At 53.4% G+C, this 25616-nt stretch overlaps 2 protein-coding genes across 11 annotated transcripts; both read right to left on the bottom strand.

The window, feature by feature from the left end:
* Positions 1-1428: 1428 nt before the first annotated feature.
* On the bottom strand, positions 1429-19803 carry TPD52L2 (TPD52 like 2). Of its 10 annotated transcripts, none has more exons than XM_036900882.2 (9): positions 19643-19802; positions 15263-15408; positions 13349-13497; positions 12359-12418; positions 8729-8830; positions 5589-5615; positions 4627-4668; positions 3588-3636; positions 1429-3022 (listed from the first exon to the last, which is right to left on the bottom strand). In XM_036900882.2, the coding sequence occupies exons 1-9, from the start codon at positions 19659-19661 to the stop codon at positions 2927-2929; spliced, it is 690 nt and encodes a 229-aa protein (XP_036756777.2). In that variant the 5' UTR covers positions 19662-19802; the 3' UTR covers positions 1429-2926. The 10 variants fall into 10 exon arrangements, with proteins under 10 accessions (XP_036756777.2, XP_036756779.2, XP_036756782.2 ...); XM_036900883.2 differs by lacking the exons at positions 1429-3022; positions 3588-3636 and adding exons at positions 3637-3757; positions 3890-4007; XM_036900884.2 differs by lacking the exon at positions 4627-4668.
* A 982-nt stretch (positions 19804-20785) lies between these two features.
* On the bottom strand, positions 20786-24919 carry ABHD16B (abhydrolase domain containing 16B). Its single transcript, XM_036900846.2, is given in 4 exon segments — positions 20786-22070; positions 22073-22937; positions 22939-23060; positions 23063-24919. Coding segments are annotated over 4 exon segments (1422 nt in total). The 5' UTR covers positions 23460-24919; the 3' UTR covers positions 20786-22032.
* Between the last annotated feature and the right edge of the window lie 697 nt (positions 24920-25616).

The following is a 25616-nucleotide window of genomic DNA, read 5'->3' as shown; positions in this document are numbered from 1 at the left end:
ACTTAACTTTCCCTGCCGTTACATCTGGGGCAAGCCCTGTTCTCAGGCCCCAAAGGAGGTCCAGTGATCTCAGTGAAGGGGCTTCCGATTGGGAACAATCAAGACAGCAGAATGGACAGAGTGAAGCCCTGAGGCAGTCCCTGAAAGCTCGTCTTGCCAGTGGGTTTCAGCCCCGGGCAGGTTCACTATGGACTCAATGTGACCAAAGAAAATGACAGCAAACATTCTTAGGGGTGAAAGGATTTATTATCTGGCTTGTTCTCTTGTGGTAAGTCGAGCACTAGTGTCTCTTCGTCCACCCAGAGCACTGGGCCAAGCTCTCTATATAGTGCCTAAAGGTGTGGATGTGGTAGCTTAGCAACAGGCCAGTTACATCAGGTGGTTTAAGTTCAGTGAGGGTCCTGGACATAGGAGCCCCAACTTCCCCACATGCTCCACCCTCACAGGTGGGTGTGGCTGGCATACCAGAGCAAAACAGAGAAGGAAAGAGGGTGCAGAACACTGGATGCCCTCTCTTGGTAAGAAAGGGAAAGGAATGAGCACATTGATATTTGCCTGGTTGTGCAAGAACACTGGGAGGTTGAACAAGTGTCAAGTCATCACAAAGGGTGCGTGAGGCATGGGTGGGAACAGGATGTTTCTTGATCATGCCTTGCACCCACTTTTGACTTTTGAATCCTGTAGAGAGATACCTTAAAAAGCCTAACAAAGAGAAGCCCTTGAATTGCCCTGGGGACTCCCCACCAGCATCCCCACACGCCAGACAGGCCTCCCGTAGGGGTGTTGTGGGCCCTGCCATCTGTGTCACCTCCACTCCTGTCTGCACTCGCCTTCTCCATTCAGGACTTTGTCATTCATCCACCATGATGCTCACATGGTGCTGTCTGTGAAGAGGACTGTGGGGATGTGATGGTGGCCAGCACCCTGGCCTGAGCAGAACTCTCTTCTGGCTCAGTGAGCTTCCTCCACCTGCCTCTGACCCAGGGACAGCCCATCAACCAACCAACCAACGTTTGCATGTGACCTTCCCACATTCCACAGTGCAGGTGTCCATGCAACCAGGAGCTGGGAGGGCTCCAAGCAGCTCTGGCGCAGGGCCCAGGCCTGATCCCTTCAATGGGCGACCCTGACTGGCCTGCGCACTTGTCACAGCTTGCTCGGCTTGCAGCTCAGAGCTCAGCCCTGACCCAGCTTGTGACCCAGCTGGCTCCTCCTTGTCCCCCATGCTCTTCCTCAGAGGCCCCACAGGTTGGATGCCAGGAGAGTCACACTCCTTGTTTCTCCATAGCACTGAAAATTTGGAATCTGTGATCATCCATTTCCTTCCTGCCTCTCCCTGGGGTGTAGACTCATGATAACAGGGATCTTGTCTGTTGGTGTGCCACCCGTTTGTCACCTTCCTGAATGAAGACACGCCACAAGCCAAAGTGGATTTTTTTCCCCAAAGATTCCTTTATTGACAAATCACCCATTTTTTACTTTAAGAAGTTAAATCAAGTTACTATCCTGCATCCTGCCTTCTCACCACACCCCATCTGCAGGTCTAACTCTGGAGAAAGAACACTGACTGGTGCTCTTCCCTGGCATATGTGCGGACCACAGTCCCCCCAGGGCCCCTGAAGAGACCAGCACAGTCAGGTACCAGAGAGCACATCACAGTCTACCCAAGTGGCCACTCTGCGCTGACAGCTCCTCCGGGGAGTGCACAGATGTACGCGTGGGTCAGGTCTGCCTGCTAAGAGCCAGTAAGGCACGGAGCCCCCCCTCCACACACACCAGACATGTGGGGCCCTGGGTGAGGGAATGCGGGGCTGTGGCAGCTTCAAAACAGGAAAGAGGTTTGTAAGCTCCTGAGAAAAGGCAACATGAGAGTTACAGCTAATCCAAGACCCCAGCCCTGGCCTGCCCTCCAGGGCCTGCCTGCTTCTCGCCCCTCCCAGGCACGCAGTGAACAGGCACAGGCTGTAGCTGCTGCCCAGTCACACCACGGCAGTGGGCCGCACCGTGGAGGGTGCCGGCTCTTCTTCCTCCTGTGCCCTCCCAACCCCATCCCCAGAGGCCCGGAGCCCTCTGGCCAGCAGGAGCTGCCCTGGTCGTTGGGAGGCGAGAGGAAGCAGGTCTCACAGGTCGGGATGGAGGGTGTCAGTGAGGTAAGACACACCTCTGGTACAGGCATGCTGCCACTTGGGCCAGACACAGAGGTCTACACAGGGCTCCAGACCCACTCAAGAACCCTCATTTTTACATATAAAAAATTATAAACAAGTAAAGCATAAGGCGATGTAAGGCTTATATTTCAGCTTGTGTCCAGAGAAATAATATTTTTAGACTATGAGGCTAAAGCTGCTTTGCTTAGTTTTAATTTTTGAAAACTCACTGCTTTTAAAAAATAATTTGCTTTTGTTAAAGCTAGACCATCAGTGTGACAATTAGGCAACTGCTGATGGATCAGTTTCTTTTCTGGAGGGTCTCAGAAAATGGAGTTTCCTTGTTTACCATTTTGAAATAAAAACTGCAGACGGGGCAGAGCTTTCTGGCGACTCTCCCTCTGCACCTCAGGGAAGCAGCAGCTTAGAAGACGCCACTGGTGTCACACTTGGTGCCGCTCCCCCCGCTCCTTCCACATCCTGATGACTGACAGGAATCGTCGAGGAAGCTGTGCCCCATCCGACTCCTGCCCCCAGGAGGGTGGCATAGCGATCTGCTGCCTCTGCCAACTTTAGTGTGAAGCGTCTGGGTACATGACCATGTTCTCTAACTCATGCAAACACAGAGGCCATGTCTGCGTGTGGATGGCACGACTGTCCTCGTGTCACCTCTGTGCACTTGCCCGCGGCCTGGTGGCTGCTCGGTTGTGCAGAGCTGCAGTTGCGGCGATAAGGGTGTGCCTGCACTCGTTCCGCGGCCGGGCAAAGATGCTACAGGCTTAGAAAGGTGTGCGATCAGGCAGGGGCTTGTCGCCACTCTCAGCTGGGGAAGGAAAGTTATCACTGCCGTTCTCTCTGCCACCTACAACCTTAGACTACACATGGGAGAAAAAAAACAAGAGAAGAAACCTGAGACAGAGCACACAGTGCCAGGCAGGCCTTGGGCCCAAGCTGGGAGGTCCAGGTGTTCAGTCCTCTATGTGAGTTCACCTAACGTGGACACAGTTTAGCAATAAAAAGGACCAAGTCACTAACATAGGTGACAGCTGGACGTATCCCCAGGGAATTGTGCAGCATGAAGAGCCAATCCCAAAAAGCTACATACTGTATGGTTCTATTTACATGCCATTCTTGCAATTACAAAATTATAGAAATGGAAAGCAGGTTAGTGACTGCTGAGAGTAGGCCAGGAGGAAGGTGGGCACTATGAAGAACCTTTGTAGGGATGAACCGTTGTCTGTCTTGACTGTATCAACGTCATACCCTGATTCTGACATTGCAAGATGTTATCATCAGGGGAAACTGTGTAAAAGGTACAGGGGCTCTCCATATTAGTTTCCGTTAACTGTACATGAGTCTACAGTGATTAAACAAGGCGATGTAAGTAACAGATGAGCGCATTAGTGAAGGCTGCCGAGGGTCAGATGGTGCTGTAGTTACCTTTATGGTCCCAACTCGGTCTTCAAATGACTTGAAAGTTGCAGAATTCCTTTAAAGAGAGAGGGAGATGTCAATGTAAGGAGCAAATGGTTGTGCTGCCCTCCTAAATCTGAAGGGCCACAGGGTTAGGGTCATCCTCTGGAAAGACCTGACAGCATCCTGAGATCTCACTGCAAAAAACACGGCAAGCTGAAAAAGGAGAGGGGAGCACACCCCCTTCAGAGCCCAGACAGGGCCATTCCAGAGGCTTCCTGAGGTCAGAACTGAGGACAGCCACACCCGCCAGCCTCAAGGACAAAGACCTGCATGTGCCCAGCTGGTGAGACCCGGATTTGTGGGCAAACTGCAGACCGCGCAACAGGGCAGCAGGTGGTACGTGGAGCACATTTCTTCCACACCCTAAATGCACACACACTGGGGCTATGAAAAGTCCTGTGTGTTCTTCAAAAAAATATCTTACAGAAGTCAAGCAAAAAGAAAACCTAGGACTACTCTGGGACAGGAGAGTGAGGAGGAGGCAGAGGGGAACGCAAGCGGCCCCAGTCCCGTCAGCACCCCTACACAACCAGTGGCTCCCCTCGATTGCTCCGTAGGCACCTCCGCCCCCAGGCCTCTGCAGACAGGGGCAGGGTGGGGGGCTTTGTGGAGGAACAGGACACACCTCTGGATGTCCTAGACCAAGGATCCCCTCCAGGTGGTGTTAGAACAGTCTCCATAAAAGGCCTGTAGACACCTGCAGCCTCCTGGGTGCCAGTTATGTGTGTAAGCCTCTCTGCCCTTGCCTGGCCTGACCCTGTGGGCAGCCCTGGGAAGTTCCAGATGGAGTCCAATTTGGCACAATGGTCTCCATCAGTCTCACCCACACAAGCTCTTCAGCCTAGAAGGGGTCTTTCTCAACCCTCTACTCACAGAAGATTGCCAGGGGAAGGTGGTCTTTGGTTCAGGGACATGGGAAGCGCGAGCCTGACCAGCCAGAAGTGCCCGCCCCACCCGGCCCCTGCCCTGGCTCTGGGAGCTGTGGAGTGAGTATGTGCCTTACCTCATGGCCGGCATACTTATGGAGTGGCGGATGGAGCAGCTGCTACTTGGAAAGCATGGCAGAAGCAGAGGAGGAGGCAAGAGTTAACATGGGACAGGGACTGGCCTTCACTGTGCTCATCGGCCCTGTCACAGAGAAACCTGACTCTGCAGGGCAGGCAGCAGGATGTCCTACACTCCCAGGACACTTGGACTGAACTGTAGCCACCACGAGGCTGCACAAGTGTCCCCAGAACCCCACCAGGAAGGAAACCTGACCCCAGGCTCCTCGCTCTAGGCTCCCAAGTGCCCCAGACGCAGGACGCTGTGGAGGGAGAGCATCAGCACAGGGACAGAGAGAACCCAGGACAGGGCCTAAAAACCGGTGCAATAGCTGTCAAACGTCCCCGGACTTCACAGCAAGTTAAAACAACTTCCTAGCCAAACAAAAAAAGTAGGTTGAGTGTGTAAAAATCGTTTAAGATCACAGATTGTTCTGGATCTACTGTGTGGCTTTGGAGCACTGGTGTTGGCCTGGAAAAGCATGATTTGAGTTAGCACGTGTCAAGGCCCATGTGGGAGGACGTCTGGCTGGGACCCAGTGCCACTCAGTGGACAGCACTCAGGTGAGAAACAAGGCGAACTCAACCTGGAGGGACAAGGCCTTTCCAGGAGGAAGACGCAAGAACCCAACAGTTAGGTGGCCAGCAGGGCCTTCCCATGCAAATGTGCTTCTTTTTGGAGTTAACCAGGCGTGGGCCAAGGGGCACGTGCTCTGTGAGGCTGGGGCCCAGGCCAGCAGCGGCACACCAGCATTGTCACTGGGGAGACCTGGGGAGATGGTCACATGATGATACACGTAGACCACCATGCAAGAAGTGCCCTGGCCGCTCCACCTCGCTGCAACACTCCCACAGCATCTAGAGCTCGCCCTGCCCTGAATCAGAGAAAAGCCTTCCATGAGGTATCTGGTGCCAGTCTTACCTAAAGGAGTGTGAGAACGGACGAGCCCTAAAAGGCAGCAGTAGGAAGAAAGAAGAAACGTGGTGTTAGGAAAGGAGAGGCCAGCACCCATCCCAGCCCCTCCACACAGGGACCACCTGGCCACCCACCTCCAGTCCTTACGTCGCCAAGGGAGAGCAGGACATGCATCCAATCTGCAAGTCCCAAATCCATGACAGGTCACTGCTCCCTAGTGTACACTACTGGCAACTCTGTGGCCCCACAGCTCTGCCCTCCTGGGTCACATCAGGGGACCCACATGTCCACAGCCCTGTTTGGAGTTAGAGGGAAGACACCCCACACGACAAGCAGTACAAAGATGTGCGACAAGCCATGAAGTGTGTGTGCCACCTGGGTCGTCCAGGCCCCACAGACCCGCCCGTGTTCCCTGCAGGGCTCCAGCTGGACCAGAACGCAGGCACACTCAGGAACAACCACACCTTCAGAGCTGAGCACCCTGCTGTCCGGCTCCACCACCACGACAGAAGCCGACCTGGAGACACATGGCATGTGTCTGAGGGCATAGGGCCACCCCCTCACCACCCTGCCAGGCCCTCCACCTCTAATGCTCTAGAGCCACCCCCAACATGGAGGTGATTTCAAAGCAACACACGCTCAGTCACATGGCAGATGTTGCCACACCAGTGCTCCCCTCTGCATGGGAGGAGTCTGAGGGTCAGACGGTCAAAGGTCACCTGACCCAGCTTTAACCCAAATCCAGTCCTCTCTCCCACTTCTCCCTCCCCATGCCAAGGGCACACAAAAGGCCTCTCAGGCTGGGGCTGCTCCCGATGGGCCCATCAAGGACACTGGTGTGGGACAGCTGTCCTAAAGGACTTGGCCCCAAACACCTCAATTCAGAGTCCTGCTAGGGAGTGCCTAACCTTACACTTGTGATGCAAACCTCCCTGAACCTGATTTTCATTTTCCAGAAGTAGTGAACACTCAGCCTTGGGCTCTAACCTGGCAAAGTTAATGGGTCTCAGGCTCAGAAACCACCCAAGATCACAAGGTGAGACAATGAGGACACATCAAGGACCCTGAGATATCAGAGTTCACAGAACCCCTGAAAACACAATAGACAAAACCAGTGCACATGGAAGAGTCCCAAGGGCAGACACAGCAGTCGAAAGGATGACCCGTGTGGGCACCTTGAACACCATGTGTTCCCCACCAGCCCACGCATGCAAAGCATGTGTGCAAATTCCACACACAGCAGGCACAGGGAGGCTGGGCACTTGAACTGAGGCTATGTGCCCCAAGTCAGCAGCAAACCCCAGTTCAATGAGCAGAGGGCAGGAGCGGAGGAGCAGACAGAAACCACGTCACTGTGGTTCCTAAGGAAAGCGCACGGGCAGAATTGCTTCATAAGCACAGTTGCCCCAGCTCGCCCTCAGCTTGACAGCACTGGGCTCCACCCTGCTGCCCGATCTCCACCCAGGTGCTCTGCACACACTCAGGAGTGTGTGACAGCGCTCAGAATGAGGAAATGCATCAAGACAGAGAGAGAGCTGTCCTGGTAGAGGCCGGGCTCTAGACACAGCAAACGTCTGCTGCTTCCTTCAAATGCCATGATCAGACAAGCATTTTGAGGGAAGAACAGGCCCAACCTGATGTGCTGCCTGCTCCGGTGGTGCTGGGCTGGCCCACCTCATCCTCCACGGCAGTCCTGGGCTTGAGGCCAGGCCGCCAGTGGCACGTGTGACAGGTCTGTCACTGGGCCTACCACAGCGCGGCTCAGGTGGCCAAAGCAGGAGTCCCAGAGCGCGGCAGCAATGGCGTCCCATTTAATTCCAAATGAGATGTGTTACAGGAGCACACCCAGTCATGCGTCAGCAGGTCAGCGTGAAGCCCACAGGAGGAGTCACCGCAGACCCTCCCTGCCAGCTCAGACCCACAGCTGTGGGAGTTCCTCGGGCCCAGGGCCCCAGGTGTGGGAGGGTGCACTCCTTAGGCGCAGAGGAGACAGGCTGCGTCCAGACCATCCAGCCCCTCCACAGGTCTGAGGTTTTTCAAAATAAAGAGTTACAATGGGAAAAGAGTAGTTACACAGAACAAAGGCTCTGGGCATGAACTGTCCTTTGCTCAGCCAAGTGGCCACGGCAGAGCCCCCATCTTGAAGCTCCGTAAGGCAACTGCCAGGCCTGTGAGGTAGAGAGACGCCCAGCAAGCAGATGGGACAGGGGCCCGCTCAAGGGTAAAAGGTGAGGGACCAGAGCTGAGTGGATTCCCACGAACAGTACATCGAGCCTACAGGCAACCCCAGTATGTGATTCTCTGCAAGGGGACTGGTTCACTGGGGGTGGGTCAGGGGCCAAGGTTAAGGCTGAGCAGCAGCATTAGGGGTGGGGGTCCCCACTGTTCCTCACAATGTTCATTTCATTCGAATGGCACCAAGAGGGAGGCCTTGCCAAGGATGCAGCTAGGAGGCAGCCAGGCCAGGATCTACACTATGAACTCTGGCTCCAGGCTCCGATCTCCGCCGGCACCATGCCGTGCAGCAGAGGCCCAGCAGGCACAGCCACAGAGCCCAGAGCAGCAGCCATGAGCCTGGGGGTGGGTACTGCCAAGTGCAGTCCATGGAGTGCCTAAGCCATCTCACACTCCCTGGCCCCCAAGCCGTGCTCAAGAGACACTCTGGTGGCCGTATTGTCCTCAGCCCCTGGGAGAGAACACTCAGTTGGGGTCCCTGACATGGGACCACACACTCTGAGATCTGGACCAAACACCCCAAGCAAACAAGCTTGTCCTGGCCGCCAACCCCACCCAGACCAAGTCCCATCCTCATACTACCAGGTGGGGTCCACCTCTCTTCATGGAAGTTCAATGAAAAGCACCCACTTTCTCCTACCCCAAGCATCCAGACATCTAAAGGCACAGGGACCCCCAAGAAATACAAAAATGGCAGAGGCAGCCAATGGGAGGAAGGTGTGCCCTGCAAACAAGGGTCTGCGAATGACTGGCCAGGGCTAATGCAGCCACACCTGCGGTTGCTGAGGAAGCCCCCGAAGCATGTGCAACTGAACCCTGGGGCTCTGGCACACTTCCCGCAGAACCGAGGGGATCTAAAACCCCTAGGACGTCACCCGAATGGCCCAGGTCTCAGGGTAGCGGCGTCTCACCTCATGTCTCCAAGCTTCCTGCTGATGGCAGAGCCCATGGTAGACAAGGCAGCTGAAGTCTTCTGTCCTGCCTGGGAGAGAGTTTCCTGAGTCTTCTTGTAGCTGCAGAGAAGAAACACCAGTTCAGCCAACCGAACAGAAGGGGCAGCTACCACCCCATAGGCCAAGGACACAAAGAACCTGGACAGCACCCGAAGGAAAGAAGAGAAGTCAGGCAGCTAGAGAGTGGTTGCCTGGCCACCATGGAGGGTCCACGTGGCCCTGCAGCAGAGACAGAGGCGGCACTGCCAGCTCACGACCTCCTAGTGCCACAGCGATGCTGTTTCCTGACTGTACTGAAACTCACACACCCACTTTCTCAGCACCTCTGACTGCTGGGGCTGCACCATGCCTGCCCGAGCAGAGAAAGCAGCCCGCAGAGGCCCGGGTCTGGGGCAGAAACCAGAAAAGTCCTCTTGGTCCCAGTCCCTGCCTCCAGGAAGCTTCTCCTTTCTCCTGTCCAACAGTCCTTTGAAGGCAGAACACAACTTGTACCCACCCTCAGGGGCACACTCGGCAGTGCAGAGGGCCCCAATAGAGGGCACAGACAGTCCCCGGCCACAGTGGCTGTCACGGACACCCAAACCTGCTGCTTTCCATCTCTCTCGGGTCTCACAAGACTGGCAAAGAGGGGAGGGTGCGCCTGCAGGCCAGCCTGCTGAGGAAAGGCTCTGGGGCCTTCTCTGGGGCCAACCTGCAATACCTGCTGGACGCCCCAGCCTGAGGCCAAGCCTGACGAACTGCTTTCATTTCAAAGTGAGTTAAGTCAGATCACTGGCAAGAAATGCCACCGTGCACCTCCCTACAGCCAGGGTCACTGTAAGATACCAGGTACAAGGTAACTAATGACAGGCAAAGTTTAGTCTCAGAAATACAAATTCAGAACATGTCTTCAAGCTGTTTTTCCTGAAATAAGAAATCCGTAAGACCATGTCAACATTCTGTGGTTTGTTAACGTAGAACACTCCGAAGCAGAGGATTTCAAGGGAAATCTTTACAGAATCTGTTTGTGTCCACAGGGCCAAGCTTGAGAAACTGAAGTCCGAGAGAAGCCTGTGCCAAAAGTCCCTGGTGATGAGGAGCGCCCCTGAAAGGGTCCTGGCACTGAACCACCAACAGGAGACCCCATTTCCCCACCCTCCAAGTCCTCAGCACTGCAGGGTGCCAAAGTGAGATGTTACAAGTGACTTTCAGGGCCAGAAACCTCCAGACAGGGGCAGATGTGGTACCCAGATGGCGAGGGCCAAGCCCAGGCAATGGTAAGGCTGTGGGCAGAGCCAGCAGCTGCACCCAAGTAACTCAGGCCTGGCTGTGCCCGGAAGTGCTAGGCTGTGCTGTCCAGCCAGGACACCCCTGGGACTTACTTCCACTTGTTAGGAAAATAAAGGTGCCAAGCCCAGACAAACACCAGCCTCCTGCCCTCTCGGCAAGCATGGCTGTCATCAGCATGGGTACCTGCTGACTCTCTTAGGTCTTCCCTTGGGGACAAGCACACCCACTCAGGTTGTGCATGGGATCTCTGTCTGGCTATCTAGAGGTGACAGCTCCTGACCACAGTGACAGTCCAGTGAGACCCACACCAGGCCATCTTATTGTTGGGCAGCAGGACCAGGAAAACCAAACCCTGCAGTGCAGGGCACACCCTTGCACCACAAAGGAGGTGCCAGAGGGAGAACAAGGACACCAGGTCCTGCGCCCTCAGGCTGAGCCCTGGTCAGGTGGGCTGGAGCAGGCGCTTCCTGCCACGTGAGGTCTCCCCTCCCACTGAGGCTGAAGCGATCTTTAGCTGTGCTTTCTGCCTCCTGTGACCAAAGAACTCAACATACCAACTAACAGCTGGAATTTATCTGGCGTCCACTCTCTGCACGACTTCAGCCACGATCTACCCGTCACAAGAACCCAGTGAGGTGACCATTTCCTGACCAACAGAACACAGCTTCTCTTGCGCACAGCAGTCTGAATCCAAACCGGTGGATATGAGAGGGCGTTGGAGCACCAAGGCCACAGCTCAGCTGTGCGGGCTGAGCATCCGACACCCGTGCTCCCGTCAGCGCCCAGCTCCCTCTAGGCCTCGGGGGTGCCGTGGGCCTGAAGGGACCCAGACACCAGAATCAGAGGGACAGGGAGCTCACTTCTGCTGTGCATTTCCTGGAGGCCCTGGGCTGCCAAAGCCCACCAGCAGTCCCCTGCAGGAGTAGGGAGGGAGCAGCTGCCGGGCACCGAGCGCAGAGCAACCAGCGTCCCCTGCCACCCCACCCTGCACCACATCACCCCTGGGTTATCCCAGGCAGCTGTCGCCCCAGTGCCTCCAGGCCTGGAAGCATTCTGACCACTCCTCCATCAACAGAACTGAGGGGACACCTCGGGGCAGTGGCCATATGCCAACCACACATGTATACCCATAATTACAATTCTAACTCTGAAGAAGCCTGTGGCTTTTACAGGGCAGCAGTAACGAAACGTCTCCTAAGGCTACTTCAGATCAGGTCTGCGCTGTGAGCCTACCAATGCCCAAACTGCACAAGTGGCATCCACCGCCCCAACCCAGAGAACATACCTCCCTGGCAAAGCCATCACCTTAACACAGCCCTAAAGCCCCAGCACACAGCAAACCTAACACACCTACAGAACCAGGTTGTACTCAACCACACAAACAGCACAGAATGTGAACTGCTAGCGCCCCGAGCCCAGCTCCCTCGTGACGCAGGCTGCAAAGGCCATATTTGCATAGCCAGCCAACCTGGGGCCCTAGATGGCTCACGACACGCTCAGCAGCAACCATTTCCTTTCAGCCCAACATGGAAAAACTCTCTACCCAGGTTCTCTGGCAACCATGACAGCATTTCCTCCTAAACAAGAGACAGAAAAACTCCAGAAATCAACTATTTTTAAATACTGTCCCACTCAGTTCACAGGAGTTATAATCAGATTGGAGCACAGATGAATGAAGTGTTATTACTTCATGTAAGCATCTCAAAACACCAGGAGTCACACTGAACTACAGCTCTGATAGACAAGTAAGACTATCCACATGTACTCCACGCCCTGCTAACGCTCTGTGTGGCTAAGGGCTTGGTGCCTCTCAGACTAAAGGAACTCTTCCAAGATCCCATTAGCACAACTTATGCTGTGTGCCCCCCACTCAAGAACAGCCCTGAAGTACAAGTGAAACACGGAGAACTCTCTGGCTGGAGGTGGGTCTAGCAGGGGAAGGAAGGAGGACAAGAAAGACAACAAACCAAAATCCCCAGCAAAACCAGTCCACATGGTGCCCACCCACTCTGTGCGACCTGCAAGCTGAGGCACGGCTGCCAGTCAGAGACACTGCCCGAGCCCAGCTTAGGCCTCTCATCTGCGGGCCACATGCCAGGAAGATAGAAGTTTTCAGTGGTCTGACGAGCTTCCTTCAGTGACTGCACCCTTTCCAAAAAAGTTTTAAAGGAAAGCCTCATTTGTGTTTGAGAGAAGAAAAGCAGCATTAAAAATAAAATAGCCAGGAAACACCGAAACTAGGTTTGTGCCAAGTGCCTCCCTGTCCCTAAAGGAGTGTCAGGAGAAGGGGAGGGAGGTGCTGGTGGCAAAGGCACTCACAGGTCTGACTGTGTCACTTTCTCATTCCATTCTCCAAGTTTCTCAGAAGTTTTCGTATAGCTAAAAACAGAAAGTCCACAGTAAATCATTTAGAACTACCTCGACTCAAGTTTCAAACTGCACGCAAAATTCCAGGGAAAATGGAGGACTAGCTGGTAGGAATACTGAATCTCCAGCCTGCCTGAGGACAGAGTCCAATGACTCTGTTCAACACCTGCTGTGCAGGCCCAGGTGAGGCACTGGCAGAATCGACCCGTTCTTTTCCTGTCATGTCAAGGGAGTGTCTCGTCATCCAACTCAATGGCTCTGGGGAACAGCCCTTCTGAGGAGCAAGGAGGGCACAGCCTGCAGCGCCCAAACTCTTCTGTGACAACTGTCCTCTGGGATTCAAAGCCTATGATTTTTCAGAACAGAGAAATGGGCTTTTCTTAGGTGAGATTTGTGATACACAATTCAATGTACCTTTCTGCAGGGACATGGCTGCTTAGGCAGTGGTAACACCGCCATCCTCCAACCCTGGAGAACACAAGTTAGAGGAGCGACATAGCTGCACTCCTTGAATTCAGAGCTGAGTCACAGGTGCTGGTCTTGTGACCACATCACGCTCATGAGCACTCTTGTCTGCTTCAGCCAAAACCGAGCTAAGGGGTCACAGGAAGTTGGTCTCACTAAGGACCTAAATAACGTTCTCTTAAACCCTGCACCCTGAAACATGTTCTCCTGCTTAATTTCTATTTGGACACTAGCTGGTGTATCTATCCACCTTTTAAATAACGTAGACTTTAAGCTCTTTGAATAAATACAACTACAGCTGCTAGTCAAAGACACAGGGTCCCCAACTAGCTGTTTCCAGGCAGACACACCTGATCCACCTGCTCCTTTGAGGCACCTTGTCCCCAAGAACTTGACAGTCCATCAACAAGGCAGAGGCACAGCCCAGGGGGGTGCCTCTAACCACTGGGGTGTCCCTGCTGCAGACCAGGTACCTACGCGGTGGACACCTGCACATCGTGCCAACTCTTGGACAGGTTCTGCTTCAGGCCATCCAGGGCAGAGAGACCCAGCTTCCTTTTCAGCTCTCCACAGTGCCTCTCTTTGGCTGCCAGGACCTGGCGCAAAGTGACAATTTCCTCTTCCACCTGCAAGAGCAGTTGATGTGATTAGCTATCACTACTGCAGGAAGTGGCTAACATCCTTATACACAATGCAACGAGGTTTCTCAGAATTATGGGGAAACTTCCCACTTACAGAAGCATGACCTGTCTTAGGAACAGAACCTATAGCACACATCTGTTTTCAACTGGTACTAGCTCCCCAACTTCCTCCGAGGAGCGCTCCCATCCCCCAAGCCAAGTGGTTCTGGTGGGGCTACCCTGTCACTGTGTCCACCTGTGGGTGACCAAGCAAGGCCTGTCAGAGCTCTCCCCAGAGACTGGGCACAGGTGTTAGCAGCGAGAATCCCCTTTCAGAGCCTCTGGGCTTGGATAACAGAAGCTGACCTGTGGGCAGCCAGCCCCATCTGCACCACGGAGATTCCATACACAGTGGGAAAGGAGCAGAGCTGACACATGATGGATGGCTAGAAACCCAGGTGACAGGGGAACACCTCTTATGACAACATTTGTGCTGCTGAGGTCAGCTCCAGGCCTTAGTAAAAGCCAGTTACACAAGTCAAAGTGAATTCTCTTCTGTTTAAGGTAGTTTAAGTTGGGTAACAGAAAGAATCCTGACAAAAACCTGAACCTTCTCAGATCTTAAAAGGATGTGACTTTAGAAAGTAGCGTCCTTTAGAGCAGTTCTCAGTATCTTCAACTCCTACTTGAATAGCTATTCTTATTAAGTCCCTTTTTAAGTGATTGTTTTCATTAAGACACTAAAAAACAACTCAGAGCCCTGCATATCACTAGATTGTTTTAGAAAACAGATGGAATAGAAATAAATTAAAAACATAGGCTTATCCAAGGCCAAATTCACTCTAGCAGTTACAACCAGTGACTAAAACCAGTTCCATTTTGGTGCGATGAATGATGGGGCTCAAGATCATGTAGTCTAACTGTCTGGGGACATGCAGTTAAAAACTGTAAGCGAGACAAGAGCTTCTCCACTGCACAAGTCACCTCTGAGAAAGGCCTCGTGGTTTTACCCTCCAAGCCCACATACTCCAAAATAAAGTGCAAAGCATCAATGTCCCTGAACTGCATGCAGCTTCCCCCACAACCGTCACCCAGAACAAGCTGTGTTTTTCCCCGTGACCGGAAACCTGGTCCTGGGGCTGAGATTCACCTGCACGACTCGCTCTGCTCAGCCCTAGGACTAGACCAAGTATGCACCAAGATGCAGGTCATCTCTGAAGAAGCTGGCAGTGCCCAGCCTCTGCCTGACTGGATGCTATGGGCAGATGTTAACAAGTTCAGTTCCCCAGTTTTGGCATCTCAAGAGAGTCACTAGATTCTGCGTCACATGGTATAAAGACATACTCTTGGTGATATGCCTGAATTATACTTGGAGGCTGTTGTCCTTAGCTTCTATGTCTTCTTAAGGGACTTTCACTTAAAAAAGAGCACACAAAGCTCTTTTTACAAAAGAAGTGCTTTAAAAAGAAAAACTGAGATCCAGGGACAGAGACAGATTTATGCAATCTTAAAAATGTCAGGTGTTAACACCCAAACTCCCATGTAATGATGTGCTCAGGGCAGCTGTCCCTGTGTGCACACGCCCCCTTGGAGCACCTGTGAGGAGCCAGGCACACACAAACCGAGGGCTGCGAAGAACAGCTTCTGTGGGGCTCTAGGGACGACCTTCCCAGGCAATTTCTCCAGAGTATGGCCGTCACTCAGGCACCTCATTAGCCTGAGAGGGCCTGGACTCATGGTCACCCTGGGACAGACAGCCAAGACACAGCACCTTTGCAAGCTCGGCTCTGAGCTCCTCCTCCTCAGCCTCTGTCAAGCCCTCAACAGCAGGAGTGTGGGCAGCCACTGCTGTGTCGACAGGGACATCTGTGATGATGTCGGACAGTAGACCTTTGTTGGGAGAATTCAGGTTGATATCTGTCAGAGATAAAATGACATTTGAAGGTGTCAAAGAAGAAATTATAAAACAGTATATAAGGTAAAAGTCTCCACCAAGGCAGAAAGCAAGAGTGGAAGGACAGGGGAAAGAGGATGGAGGGTGAGGGATGAGGGGAGACCACGGAGACTAACACCTCTTCTCTGAAAGGTTCTGCAAAGATGGTTTGGGCCATTAGACTACGGGCCACCACATCTACCACCCAAGTGGTCTGAAGTACCTGTGATGCTGCTCCAGACCACTAGGAAGCCTGGAGCCTTACCCAGCCATACCCTAACTCTGTTTCTCCCATGAGAATACTATCTTCTGACACAGGAAATCTCTGCTACAAACACAGCAGCCCAATCTGAGATCCATTTCTTAGTGTGAAGAAACGTAACGTGGCTGTAAACACAAGCACCACTTTCCCATCAACTGATCTGCAGAACACCTAAGGTTACATGAGGAACATGTGCTGGTCATCCAGTTCCTGCCAGGAATTGGCAAAACAAGAATCCCTTTAGTCCAACTCTGACCCTCATCCCACAGCAAGGAGGTTGCAGCATGCAGTGAGTGCTGAGAGGACACTGCCTCCACAACTCTGCTACACCTGTTTAAATTCCCACACTATTTTTTCTTATGCCTCTTCCTGTCTGCACTCCAAGTTTACAGGACACCACACAAGGAAAAACTGGGTCTGCCTCAGTTCTTTCCAAGTTCAAACATGACTGTCCTATAGCACTTACACACAATCAGCATTGAAAACATCTTCCTTTTCAATGAGCACGTTCTGTGAAGAAACAGACTTTGTATGGCATCTGGCACGTTCAAGAATAGATTAAAATAAAAGGTGTAAAGGTCAGAAAGAAGGGAAAGTGTTTTAATTGCAGATGTATCTACTGCAGGAACCCTGGAGTCGGCTAAAAGGTGACCGAATACACTTAAGTCAAAGACGTACTACTTAGCTGGCCATGCCCACTCCTTTCACAGGCATCACACAGCTGGAGCTGCACCCCGCCTTGGTGCTTAACAGACAATTGCTAAATAAAAGCATGTCCACTTCTTCTCCAGCCTTTACACTTGCCCACTTCCCACTGGCCAAATGAAAGCAAATGGCCAAGCCCAACATCAGTGCAGTTAGAAAATAAAATCTGCCTACTCTAATGGGAAGATCTAAAACTTACATAGCAAAAGACATGGATATATAATTTTCATACAAGGAGGAAGAAGTGAATTAGGGAAGACCATCCAACCTGCCATACAGGCGTGTCCACTGCCTATGAGCTCAAGCAAGAGGGAAAAGCAAACAAACAATTATTAAGTTCAGGGTGAATTCACTGAATAACTTTTGAATGGAGTTACGTATACTGAATCTATCTTAAAATTGTATCTGCCACTGTTGGGAGAACAAGGGGCCAGAATGTAAGCAGGGAGACCAGTCAGGAAACTATAGCAACTGAGTGAGAGATGATGGCAGAGATGGCCAGGAGCAGCAGACGGAGGCGAGGTGTGTTCAGCAGACTTGGTGATCCTTAGACCACACAGGTTCCCAGAACGGTAAACATCCTGAGATCACGGGAGTCTCACAAAACAAAGATTTGAAGTGTCCTGCCTGAAGCTCCAGTACATTGCTGTTGAGAAATCCTGGCTTGGGCCATTTATGGTAATTCCATTCCTCTCACTGATGATTGAGTCAGGAAAATACCTGTGCTCGTCCTGATCGGTAAGACCTGAGGAGAACCTCTGGAGAGTTTCCAGGGGAGGTTCACTTACTCATGACACAGAGACACAGAAGAAACTGTCTCTCTTCCCTCTGAACAGTGTTTGGATGTGAGGACTGGGACTTCTGAAGACAGCTTAGGAAGCACAAGGGCGGCCAGAATGAGAACAAAGTCAGCGAGGATGAAAGGACGAAATAAGGCAATGAAATGGGACCTTGGCACACCACCGAGCTGCTGGATCAAACACCCCCAGTTCCCCGACCCCCAATCTGGTGTTAGGCGATAAACCTCATTTTTAAGTCAGCTTGAGTTGGACTTTGTTACCTAAGAGTATCCTAAATAACTAAGAAAGGAAACAGTTTTAGGAGACTAAAACACAAGTCCCATTTTGTATGAGTGTGGGATCTGTGAGTCTAGACATCTCAATGTGTGGATTTGGAATGTGAAAGCGAGCCTGGGCCTGCGCTTGGTGCCTGGACTGGCAGGCTGCACACAGTGAGTATATATATTGCAGGAAGTGCAGTGAGTAAGACCTTCACAGTTTCCACCATGAAAGACAGCATGCCTAAATATCCCTGAGCACTTTGATTAATTATTCCGGCCTTTTCCTAAAGCGTAGGCAATATAACTCCTCACTTTAAAGTCATGAAGTATATACTTATTTATATCTTCTTGTCACATGGATACTCGGTCACTTCTCCCTAACTAAACTATAATCTCCTAGGATTATTTATTCCATATCCAGCATAGAACCAAATAAAATGCAAGGCACTTGAGCAAGTACTAGCAAGTATTCACTGAATTATAATTGTTCAAAATTATGATGTTTCATTTTATAAATGTCAGTTCGAGAGTCATTTTGTGGACTGCATTATATGTCACAGCCCAAAGGTTGTAAACTGGAGACCTACAGATGTGTATCTGTGTCACTTAATGTTTCAAAATATCTGATTTATGTAGTTGCCAATATTTAAAAACTGGGGAGATTTCACATTAAAATCTGGATTTCTGGCTTCAAAAAAAAAAAAAAAAGGCATGTCCACCACTTCTCTTTATCAATGGATTCTGATTTTTAACTCAGATCAACCTGCAAGATTTTTACTTCACCACTTGTATCCACTATGCTGAACTTACTCAAATTCAGTAACTGCTTTAAAATCTCTACAATGTTTCTCTTCCACTTAAAAAAATTAATGTAGGTCTTTGGACAGCTTCTGCCTATAAAGCTAAAATTGGATACCATGGAAATCACCCCCAATAGAAAGAGAGCACTTAGCAAACACGTCAGGCACTGCACAGTCATTCTGTGTGATACAAACGCCACCAGACCCTTGCAGGCAGATGTCTCTCACATCCTGATTTAGAGGACACTGAGGCAGTAAACTGTCTTATGAAAATATCTACAGAGAATAAACGGGGGACTGAAGCCACAGACAAAACAAAGAGGCTAGAATCTAGAGTCCTTCACCCTGGGTGAGTCCAGCTCTCAAGCCTGTGTAATCATCTTCAAAATGGGGGTAATACAAGGACAAACCTAAATGATTATGCAAAAGTGGAAAAAGATAATCTGAGAAACAGGCTTACTATGATGTCTGGCACATAACAGGTGCTTGGTAAATGTCCTTTGTCAATCTAAGATCAGAATCCAGTGTTCATGATGCTTAACTAAATCAGAGATGCAAGGCAAACAGTGAAACGCCTCCTGAATCTATCTGAGCCTGGGGCTCCTGATGCTCAACTATTTTAAAAGTAGGCATCAAAGACAGAAAAACCTACAAAATATATCAGAATCCAGAAATCCTAATGTTTCGTTAATATGGACACACAAGTCAAAGAGCAGAAAAGAATCCTGAAATTATTCGGTGCAGTTATGTCAACAGAAATTTATCATCCCCTCTCTAGAACCCCGTAATGGAAGACACACCTATATCACCTTCTCAAGATTTTAACCTCCTGGGCCAGCTCCACGCCCCAGAGGCCATCTCAAACTGGTCTGGGGTTATCTCTTCTGGAAATAGACCTGGTTCGCTGGGTGTGCCCCTGACTCACTGCATCCTTCCCCGCGAGACTGGGCTCTGAAGAGCGTTACCACCCAAGGGGCGCTACACTGAACGCGCTTCACCTCCCCTCCCCTCCCCTCCCCGGGAGCCACGCACAACACCTCGGCCCGTGTCCAGGGCCAGACGGAGTCCCCGGGGGCCCTGCGAGGGGACGTAGAGCGGCCGACCGGGCAACGCCGGGCGGGGCATGGGAACCGTCTGGAGTGCGGAAACCAAAACTCTGGGAACGGGGGAGGGCGCCCGGGAACCCGTCCTCCGAGCAGTCCCAGGACAGCGATACGAGCCGGGAGCGACAGACACGCACCACGGTCATACAGCTTGGAGGCCGGGTGCCTGGGAACTAAAGAGGGGCCGCGTGGCGGGCGTGGCCGAGGGGGCCGAGACATGACCCAGGGCAGCGGCGGAGCGGGCCGGTCTGGGTCCCTCGGCGGCGGCCACGCCGGGCCCGCAGGTACCTTGGCCAGCGGAATCCATGTTCAAGCGGCAGCCGAACCGCAGCTGGGATCGGGTCTGGGGTCGCAAGCGCTGCGGAAGCCGAACAGGCCGCACCAGGTGACGCTCGCCGCGTACACAGTCCACCGGAACCACCGCAACCCCTACGGCATTACGTAATCAGGGACGCGACAGCCCACTTCCTCTTTGTGCGTGCTCCGCCTTTTCCCCGCCCCTAGGAGCAGTGTCCAATGTTGGCCCTGGCCCTGTTCATCCGCTCCAACCTGATTGGCGGAGGCTGCGAACAAGGCAGGACAGGCCGGGTTTTGAGGGCATCCCTCCCAGGTCGGCTCCACCAGCGAGACGCGCAGGTAGAACAGTCCGGAGGAGTGCGGGGAAGGTGGGAAATGGGAGGACCGCCCAACTTGGCGCTTTGGGGGACGCGGGGCTTGGCTCCTTGGAGTCTCTATGGTGTTTGCCGCTGCATGACAGCACCATAGCTAGGGCACCACGGCGGATTGGATTCAGCCGCTTGAGAATCCTCTAAGGCCCGACCCTCTGATTTTGAGGATACCCTCTTCTCCCCAGTCTGTTTTGTTATTGTTCATTTTTCGTCGGTCCTTTGTGGGCGTTTTTTTATTGTGTGGGGGTCGCGCAAAAACGAGCTGCGGTTCGGCCTGTGGTTCTGCAGGTGCCGCTGCCTGCGCCAGGCTGGAGGCTTCTGTGCGGCGCGCACCGGCGCCCCTCATTACTTTTCACAGCCACCCCGTGAGCAGGTGGAGCCCTCTTCACATTACAGATGAGGAATCTGAGGTCAGAATGACTCGCCCAAAGTCACTCAGCTAGTTGAGGAGCTTCCAGCGGACTCTGGGACAAGAGTTTGCCGGACTTCTCGAAGGACAGCTGTGTAATACTGGACAACCTGATGCCACTAAAACAGGTCCCACAGCTTTTTGATTCCCAATTGCCTTAGAAATAGGTCCTTAAAAGGTATTTAAACCCTTTAGAATCTGACTCTCTGGACTGCACCTCCCCTTCCATCCAAGCCACTCTGCATGTACTTGTCCCTGAGCATGGAAGCCCCTTCCTTCATCTGGTTACATCAGCTCAAGGCTCATGTCCTTGACAGGCGTCTTCCTTAGTTACCAACCTCTGCTTGCACTGGCCCAGGGGCATCATGGCTGCGCCCTGCTCTGGTGCAGTCAATTTTATGTCTGTCTCATTTGCCTTCTTTCAGTTTTTTCAGAGTTTCTTGTTTAATCCATTGTAAGTCCGGAGAGAGGAAATCCCGGGGCAAAATACCTCTAAAAACCGAAATCAGTCAAAGGGAGAAATAAAGTTTAAAACCCGTTTATTGCTTTCAAAACTGCAGTCCCGCCCATCTCTATTGCTCCAGCAGCAGCAAAACCGGCCCTCCCCTCCCCTCTCAGGTGCAGATAAGCCCTCCTTGCCCAGGTAATTACCCATTGATATGGATGAACTTCTCTCCACCCCTGAGGATGACGCAAATGCACTAAAGCCATACTTCTTTCCACTTCTGAAATCCATTTGATATGCAGATATACTAAAGCCAGGTGAGATATTCTGGAAATGTTACAATTTTACCCACACCCATCCTGACCAGCCTTTATCTCCAGTGGCTGAGGACAGCTAGCAGTCCCTTCTTTGTGCAGTTCACGGCAGATGGTAAAGGAGCTACTGCATTATGAATGGTGGTGAGCAGAGGGCTTGTTCATTCTCTTTTGCACCACTGAGCCAGGAACAAAGCCCAGCTCAGGCCAGGCTCAAGGAGTTACCCAGCAGTGAGTGGGTGGTGTGGTGTGTGGACATGCCACTGTGCACCTGTTACTCTGAGTCTGTGGTCCCAGGGTGAACCCCTCCTGTAAAGCCAGGAGTTTGGAGGTGGGAAGGGGACCCTACTATGCAGCACATCACACTCCTGGGAAGGGGAACTGCTAAGACCTGCTTTGTAGCCCTCCGATGCCAATGCCCTTTTACAGCTAGGGATGACTTGTACAGACCTTTCAGCACTCATCTTCTCTCCCTGTAACCGAGGCCTGGGGAAGGACACCTCATGGGGTCCCATAGTCCATGTATCCACCACCCTTTCAGGTGACCAGAGGCACCCATTACACAGTGTTGCCAAAACAGGGTCAGGTTAATCTCTGCATTCCCTTTAGGAGCCAGGAGCAGACTGGGACATCCACAGGTGTTGGAGGGAGGAGGAGGAAGAGGGGAAGAGGGATTGCCCCAGAGAGGGGAAGCACCAGGTCCCTGCCTACTGCCCACCCTCCCCGAGACACCAGGTCAGGATCCCTAGGAGGGCCAGATTTACTCTTTGGGGTGAGGGGAGGAGAATGGACCTGAGGTTCTGAAGGTGTGAGGATGCACAAACACGCCAGGGGTGCATGGACTACAGCCTCCAGGGCAACTGGAAGTCCTCCAGTTCCAGGGACCGCAGTGAGTCACCTCTATGTTCTTGAGGTGTTTGCGTGCCAGGAACAGCGCAAGCTGCCGGCGCCGCCGGGGGCTCAGGCTCTGGTCCACTAACCAGGGGAAATTGAGCCCATGCGGCCCCCAGGCCTCCTCGTCCTGCCCGTCCTTGCAGCGCGCACGGTAGGAGCGCGCACGGTAGGAACGCAGCGGTGCCAGGAACCATTCGTCATCCACGCGGTAGCGCGCGCAGAAGGCGGCCTCCTGTGGCAGGTTGCGGGCGCGCAGCCAGCGGATCACGACTGCGAGGCCCTCGCGCGCCATCACATTAGGGTAACGGTGTTGCAGCAGGCGCAGTAGCAACTCATTGACGCGGCTGCCCTCCAAGTCGCTGGATGGCAGGGGGCTCAGGAGCCCCGAGGTGCTGACCACTTCCTTCTGCGTGCGGTGGAGCAGCCGCACTGGCCCCGGGTAGCGGCACAACTGCTCTGCCACATTGAGGTCGAAATGTTCCCGCACAGAGCGCACCACCAGTCCCTTCCAGCTCTGGGGCATGACCTTTAGGGCCTGCGGCACCAGGTCGTCGAAGGTGGCATTGAGCACCAGCACCCCCAGCTCCGGGTACATCATTGTGGCCCAGGTAGCCGTGAAGCCGCCGATGGACCAGCCGTAGACCACCACGTGCGCAGGCGGGAAGTGCAGGCCGTGAAGCGCGTACTTGACAGCCACGTCCATGGCGCTGGCGTTGTGATGAGGGAACGACGTGCCTGTGCCGCCCCCGAAGCCTGGGTGGTTCCAGCTGAGTACCCAGTACCCCCCCTCCAGGGGCGCTGACAGGCAGCCCATTTCGTAGAATCCAGCATTGCCCTCGCAGCAGATGACGGACAAGTAGTAGGCTGCGGCTGTGGCTGCCCGGCTGCTGGCGGCGGTCCATGAACATGGTGTCAATCTCATTGCTGTCACAGGCTACCAGCTTGGTGCGCCGGCCACGGTAACGCTCCACGAGCTCTCCTGGCCCTGCTGCAGGAGCGGCAGCAGCGCATGCATCATCAGGAACGTGGAGCCGGGGTACACAAGCCAGCGGCCCAGCGAGTGGGCCAGGGAGTAGCTGGCAAGCTGGCAGGGCAGCTCGCGTATCTACTGCAGGAGGCACTGCGCCTGGCTGCGAGCCCCACACCGCGGCCGACCCTTTGCGACCCCGCCTAGCGCCTCACCCTGCAGCAGCCACACGCCCACCACAGCTGCAGTGCACGTCAGGGCCCAGTGACTGCCGCCACCCCCGCTGGCGGTGCGAACGTCATCCCAGCAGAAGTCCACTGGCCAGCTGCAGAAGTTGTAGGTATAGTTGGCAGTGAGGTAGATCTTGAACATGTGCACCAGCGCCTTCATGAAGCAGACGACACACATGGGTGTCGAGGCTACGTGGCGCTCCGCAAGAGCCCTAATTCCCAGTCGCCGCTGGGTGGCAATCGTGGTAGGGGGCCCAGGCCCCGCCGGATGGGCGGCTGCAGGGATGAGTGCCGTGCAGGGGCTGTTTGGGGACAAGCCTCCCCGGGGCTTGGCCCTAATGGCCTTTGTGACCTGGGCCTTCCAGGCCCCAGAGGAGGTAGCATCTACCTGGTGTGGACAGGCTTTGTGAGTCACTGTTACTGAGGGAAGAGGCAACACCCGGTGATGGGCGCACAAAGGGAGTTGCCTGGTGTGGTGGACCTCAAGTTCTACCTGCCCCCAGGATGCAAGCCCTAGGACCCCACAGGTGGCCACACCCTCCCGTGGCCCCCCTTCCCCTGCGTCTTCCCAGCGCCCTGCTCCACCTGCCTCCTACCCACACCCAGGCCCACCCACACCTTGAGCAGCACCCACCCACCTTTGTAAACTGAAGATGGAAAGGCTGGCTGGAAATCAACAGCCTTAACCTCATTGGGGTGGGGGGTCTCCTTGGTAAAAATGCATGTGATGAAACAAGCTTGCTGTGGGACCCTCCTTCACCTCTTGAAGTGCCCACACTGGTGGGGAAGGCAGCTAGGGTCAGGAAATAGCTCTGGGGATCAGGCTGTGTGAGAACTTGCAGACAAGGTAGTCTCCAGGAGAAGGCTGGGGGCAACGGTCCCTTGCCCTGGCCTGTGCCAAGTGGCTGTGCCCCAGCCCTCCCAGTGCAAGGGAGCAGCCAGGAAACCCAAAAAGCCTTGTCTCTGGGAGAACCAGAGGCCAGCTGGGGTGGCTGCTGCAGGAGCAGAGAGGCAGTGCTCCTCAAGGCCTGTGGCCCAGGCCCTTCCACACCTAAGCTCACCGAGGGTGAGCACGAGCTGGAAACCCCCTGCCTGTTCCGGATCCTCTTTCCACTGGCGCCAGCAGAGGCGATGACCTTCTCCAGGTGGGGCCTGCCTGGCCAGTGTTCCTCTTTCGCCCCTGGTTGAGCCCTGCTCCCCCTAAAACTGTACCCTGCAAGCTGTACCTTCCTCTTTTCTGGAGGCCTCTGGTGGTTTCCCCTTTTTCTCCTCACCAGAGAGGACCAGCCGACCTGAGGAAAAAAAGGGGCAGGGTTAAAGGCCACCAGGAAGAGCCACAGAAGAGCCAGACCCTGGGGGCTCATTGTACCATTGCCTGGACTTGAAATAGGAAATTTGGCAAACCCGGCCAGACCCTCAGAGGCCCAGAGCCAGGCCCGTCCCAGAGATCCCAGCCTTCTCTCCTGCTCTGCACGTCTGGGTCCACTGCCAGCCCAACCAGACCCCAACCACCAGGTTGGGGAAGCAGACTGATGACTGTTGCTCTCCTTAGGGGATGGGGGGCAGGAGGGGCCAATTGGCAGACTGAGTGGTTTGGGAGGATTTCTAGATAAAATATAGAACACCCAGTTACACTTGAGTTTCAGATAAACCACAGATACTTTTTGAGTATAAGTATGTCCTAAATTTTGTATGAGACATACTTATAATTTTAAAAAATGTTTATCTGAAATTGAATTTTCAATTTCAATTGAATATCAGAGTGGATATCCTGTTTTGAGGATTGTTGTTTTGTGCTTTTTTTGCTAAATCTGGCAACCCTACCCCTGGCACCCTTCTCTGCAGCCAGGTGAGATCTAGATTCTCTCGATTATCCTGCCCTTATTTCATATTGAGCTGCTCTACTCACTGACCAGGTCCTGAGGACCAAGTGGGTGTCTCAGGGCCCACTGGGGCACCTGGGCAGGGGCCTCTGCTCCTGTGCCCTCTGCCTTGCAACCACCTCACCTCTTCCCTGGGTTTTGGGCGGCAGCATGATGGAGGGACCCCACAGGGTACCCACATGGGGTCGAGGGCTATGTTGAGGCCCCCCCTTGGTGATTGGTGGTTCTCATCCTCTGGAAGTGTCCACCCCAGCCCTGTGGTCAGGGGTGGGGATGGAAAAAACTTGGGGGCGGGTAGGGACATTTACTCTCCCAGGAGCCTCTGTCATAAACTTGGATGCTGTTTATCCTTGCTGGTGGGAGGAGGGTATGCACATCCAGAGGTTCTGGGCTCATTTTGTGGGACCATAAGAGTGGCCACCGACAACAGAGCAGAAGGCCCCACAGCTTCC

Source organism: Manis pentadactyla, chromosome 5 (assembly GCF_030020395.1).
Source record: "Manis pentadactyla isolate mManPen7 chromosome 5, mManPen7.hap1, whole genome shotgun sequence".
Lineage (NCBI taxonomy): Eukaryota > Metazoa > Chordata > Mammalia > Pholidota > Manidae > Manis > Manis pentadactyla.
This window is presented reverse-complemented; position numbering and strand designations above follow the sequence as displayed.

Coding starts and splice junctions, on each gene's coding strand:
- TPD52L2 (XM_036900881.2), bottom strand. Junction 13,498..15,262: donor TCAGAGCCGAGCTTGCAAAG/GTGCTGTGTCTT, acceptor CTGCTCTTGCAG/GTGGAAGAGGAAATTGTCAC. Junction 12,419..13,348: donor GATGTGCAGGTGTCCACCGC/GTAGGTACCTGG, acceptor TTCTGTTTTTAG/CTATACGAAAACTTCTGAGA.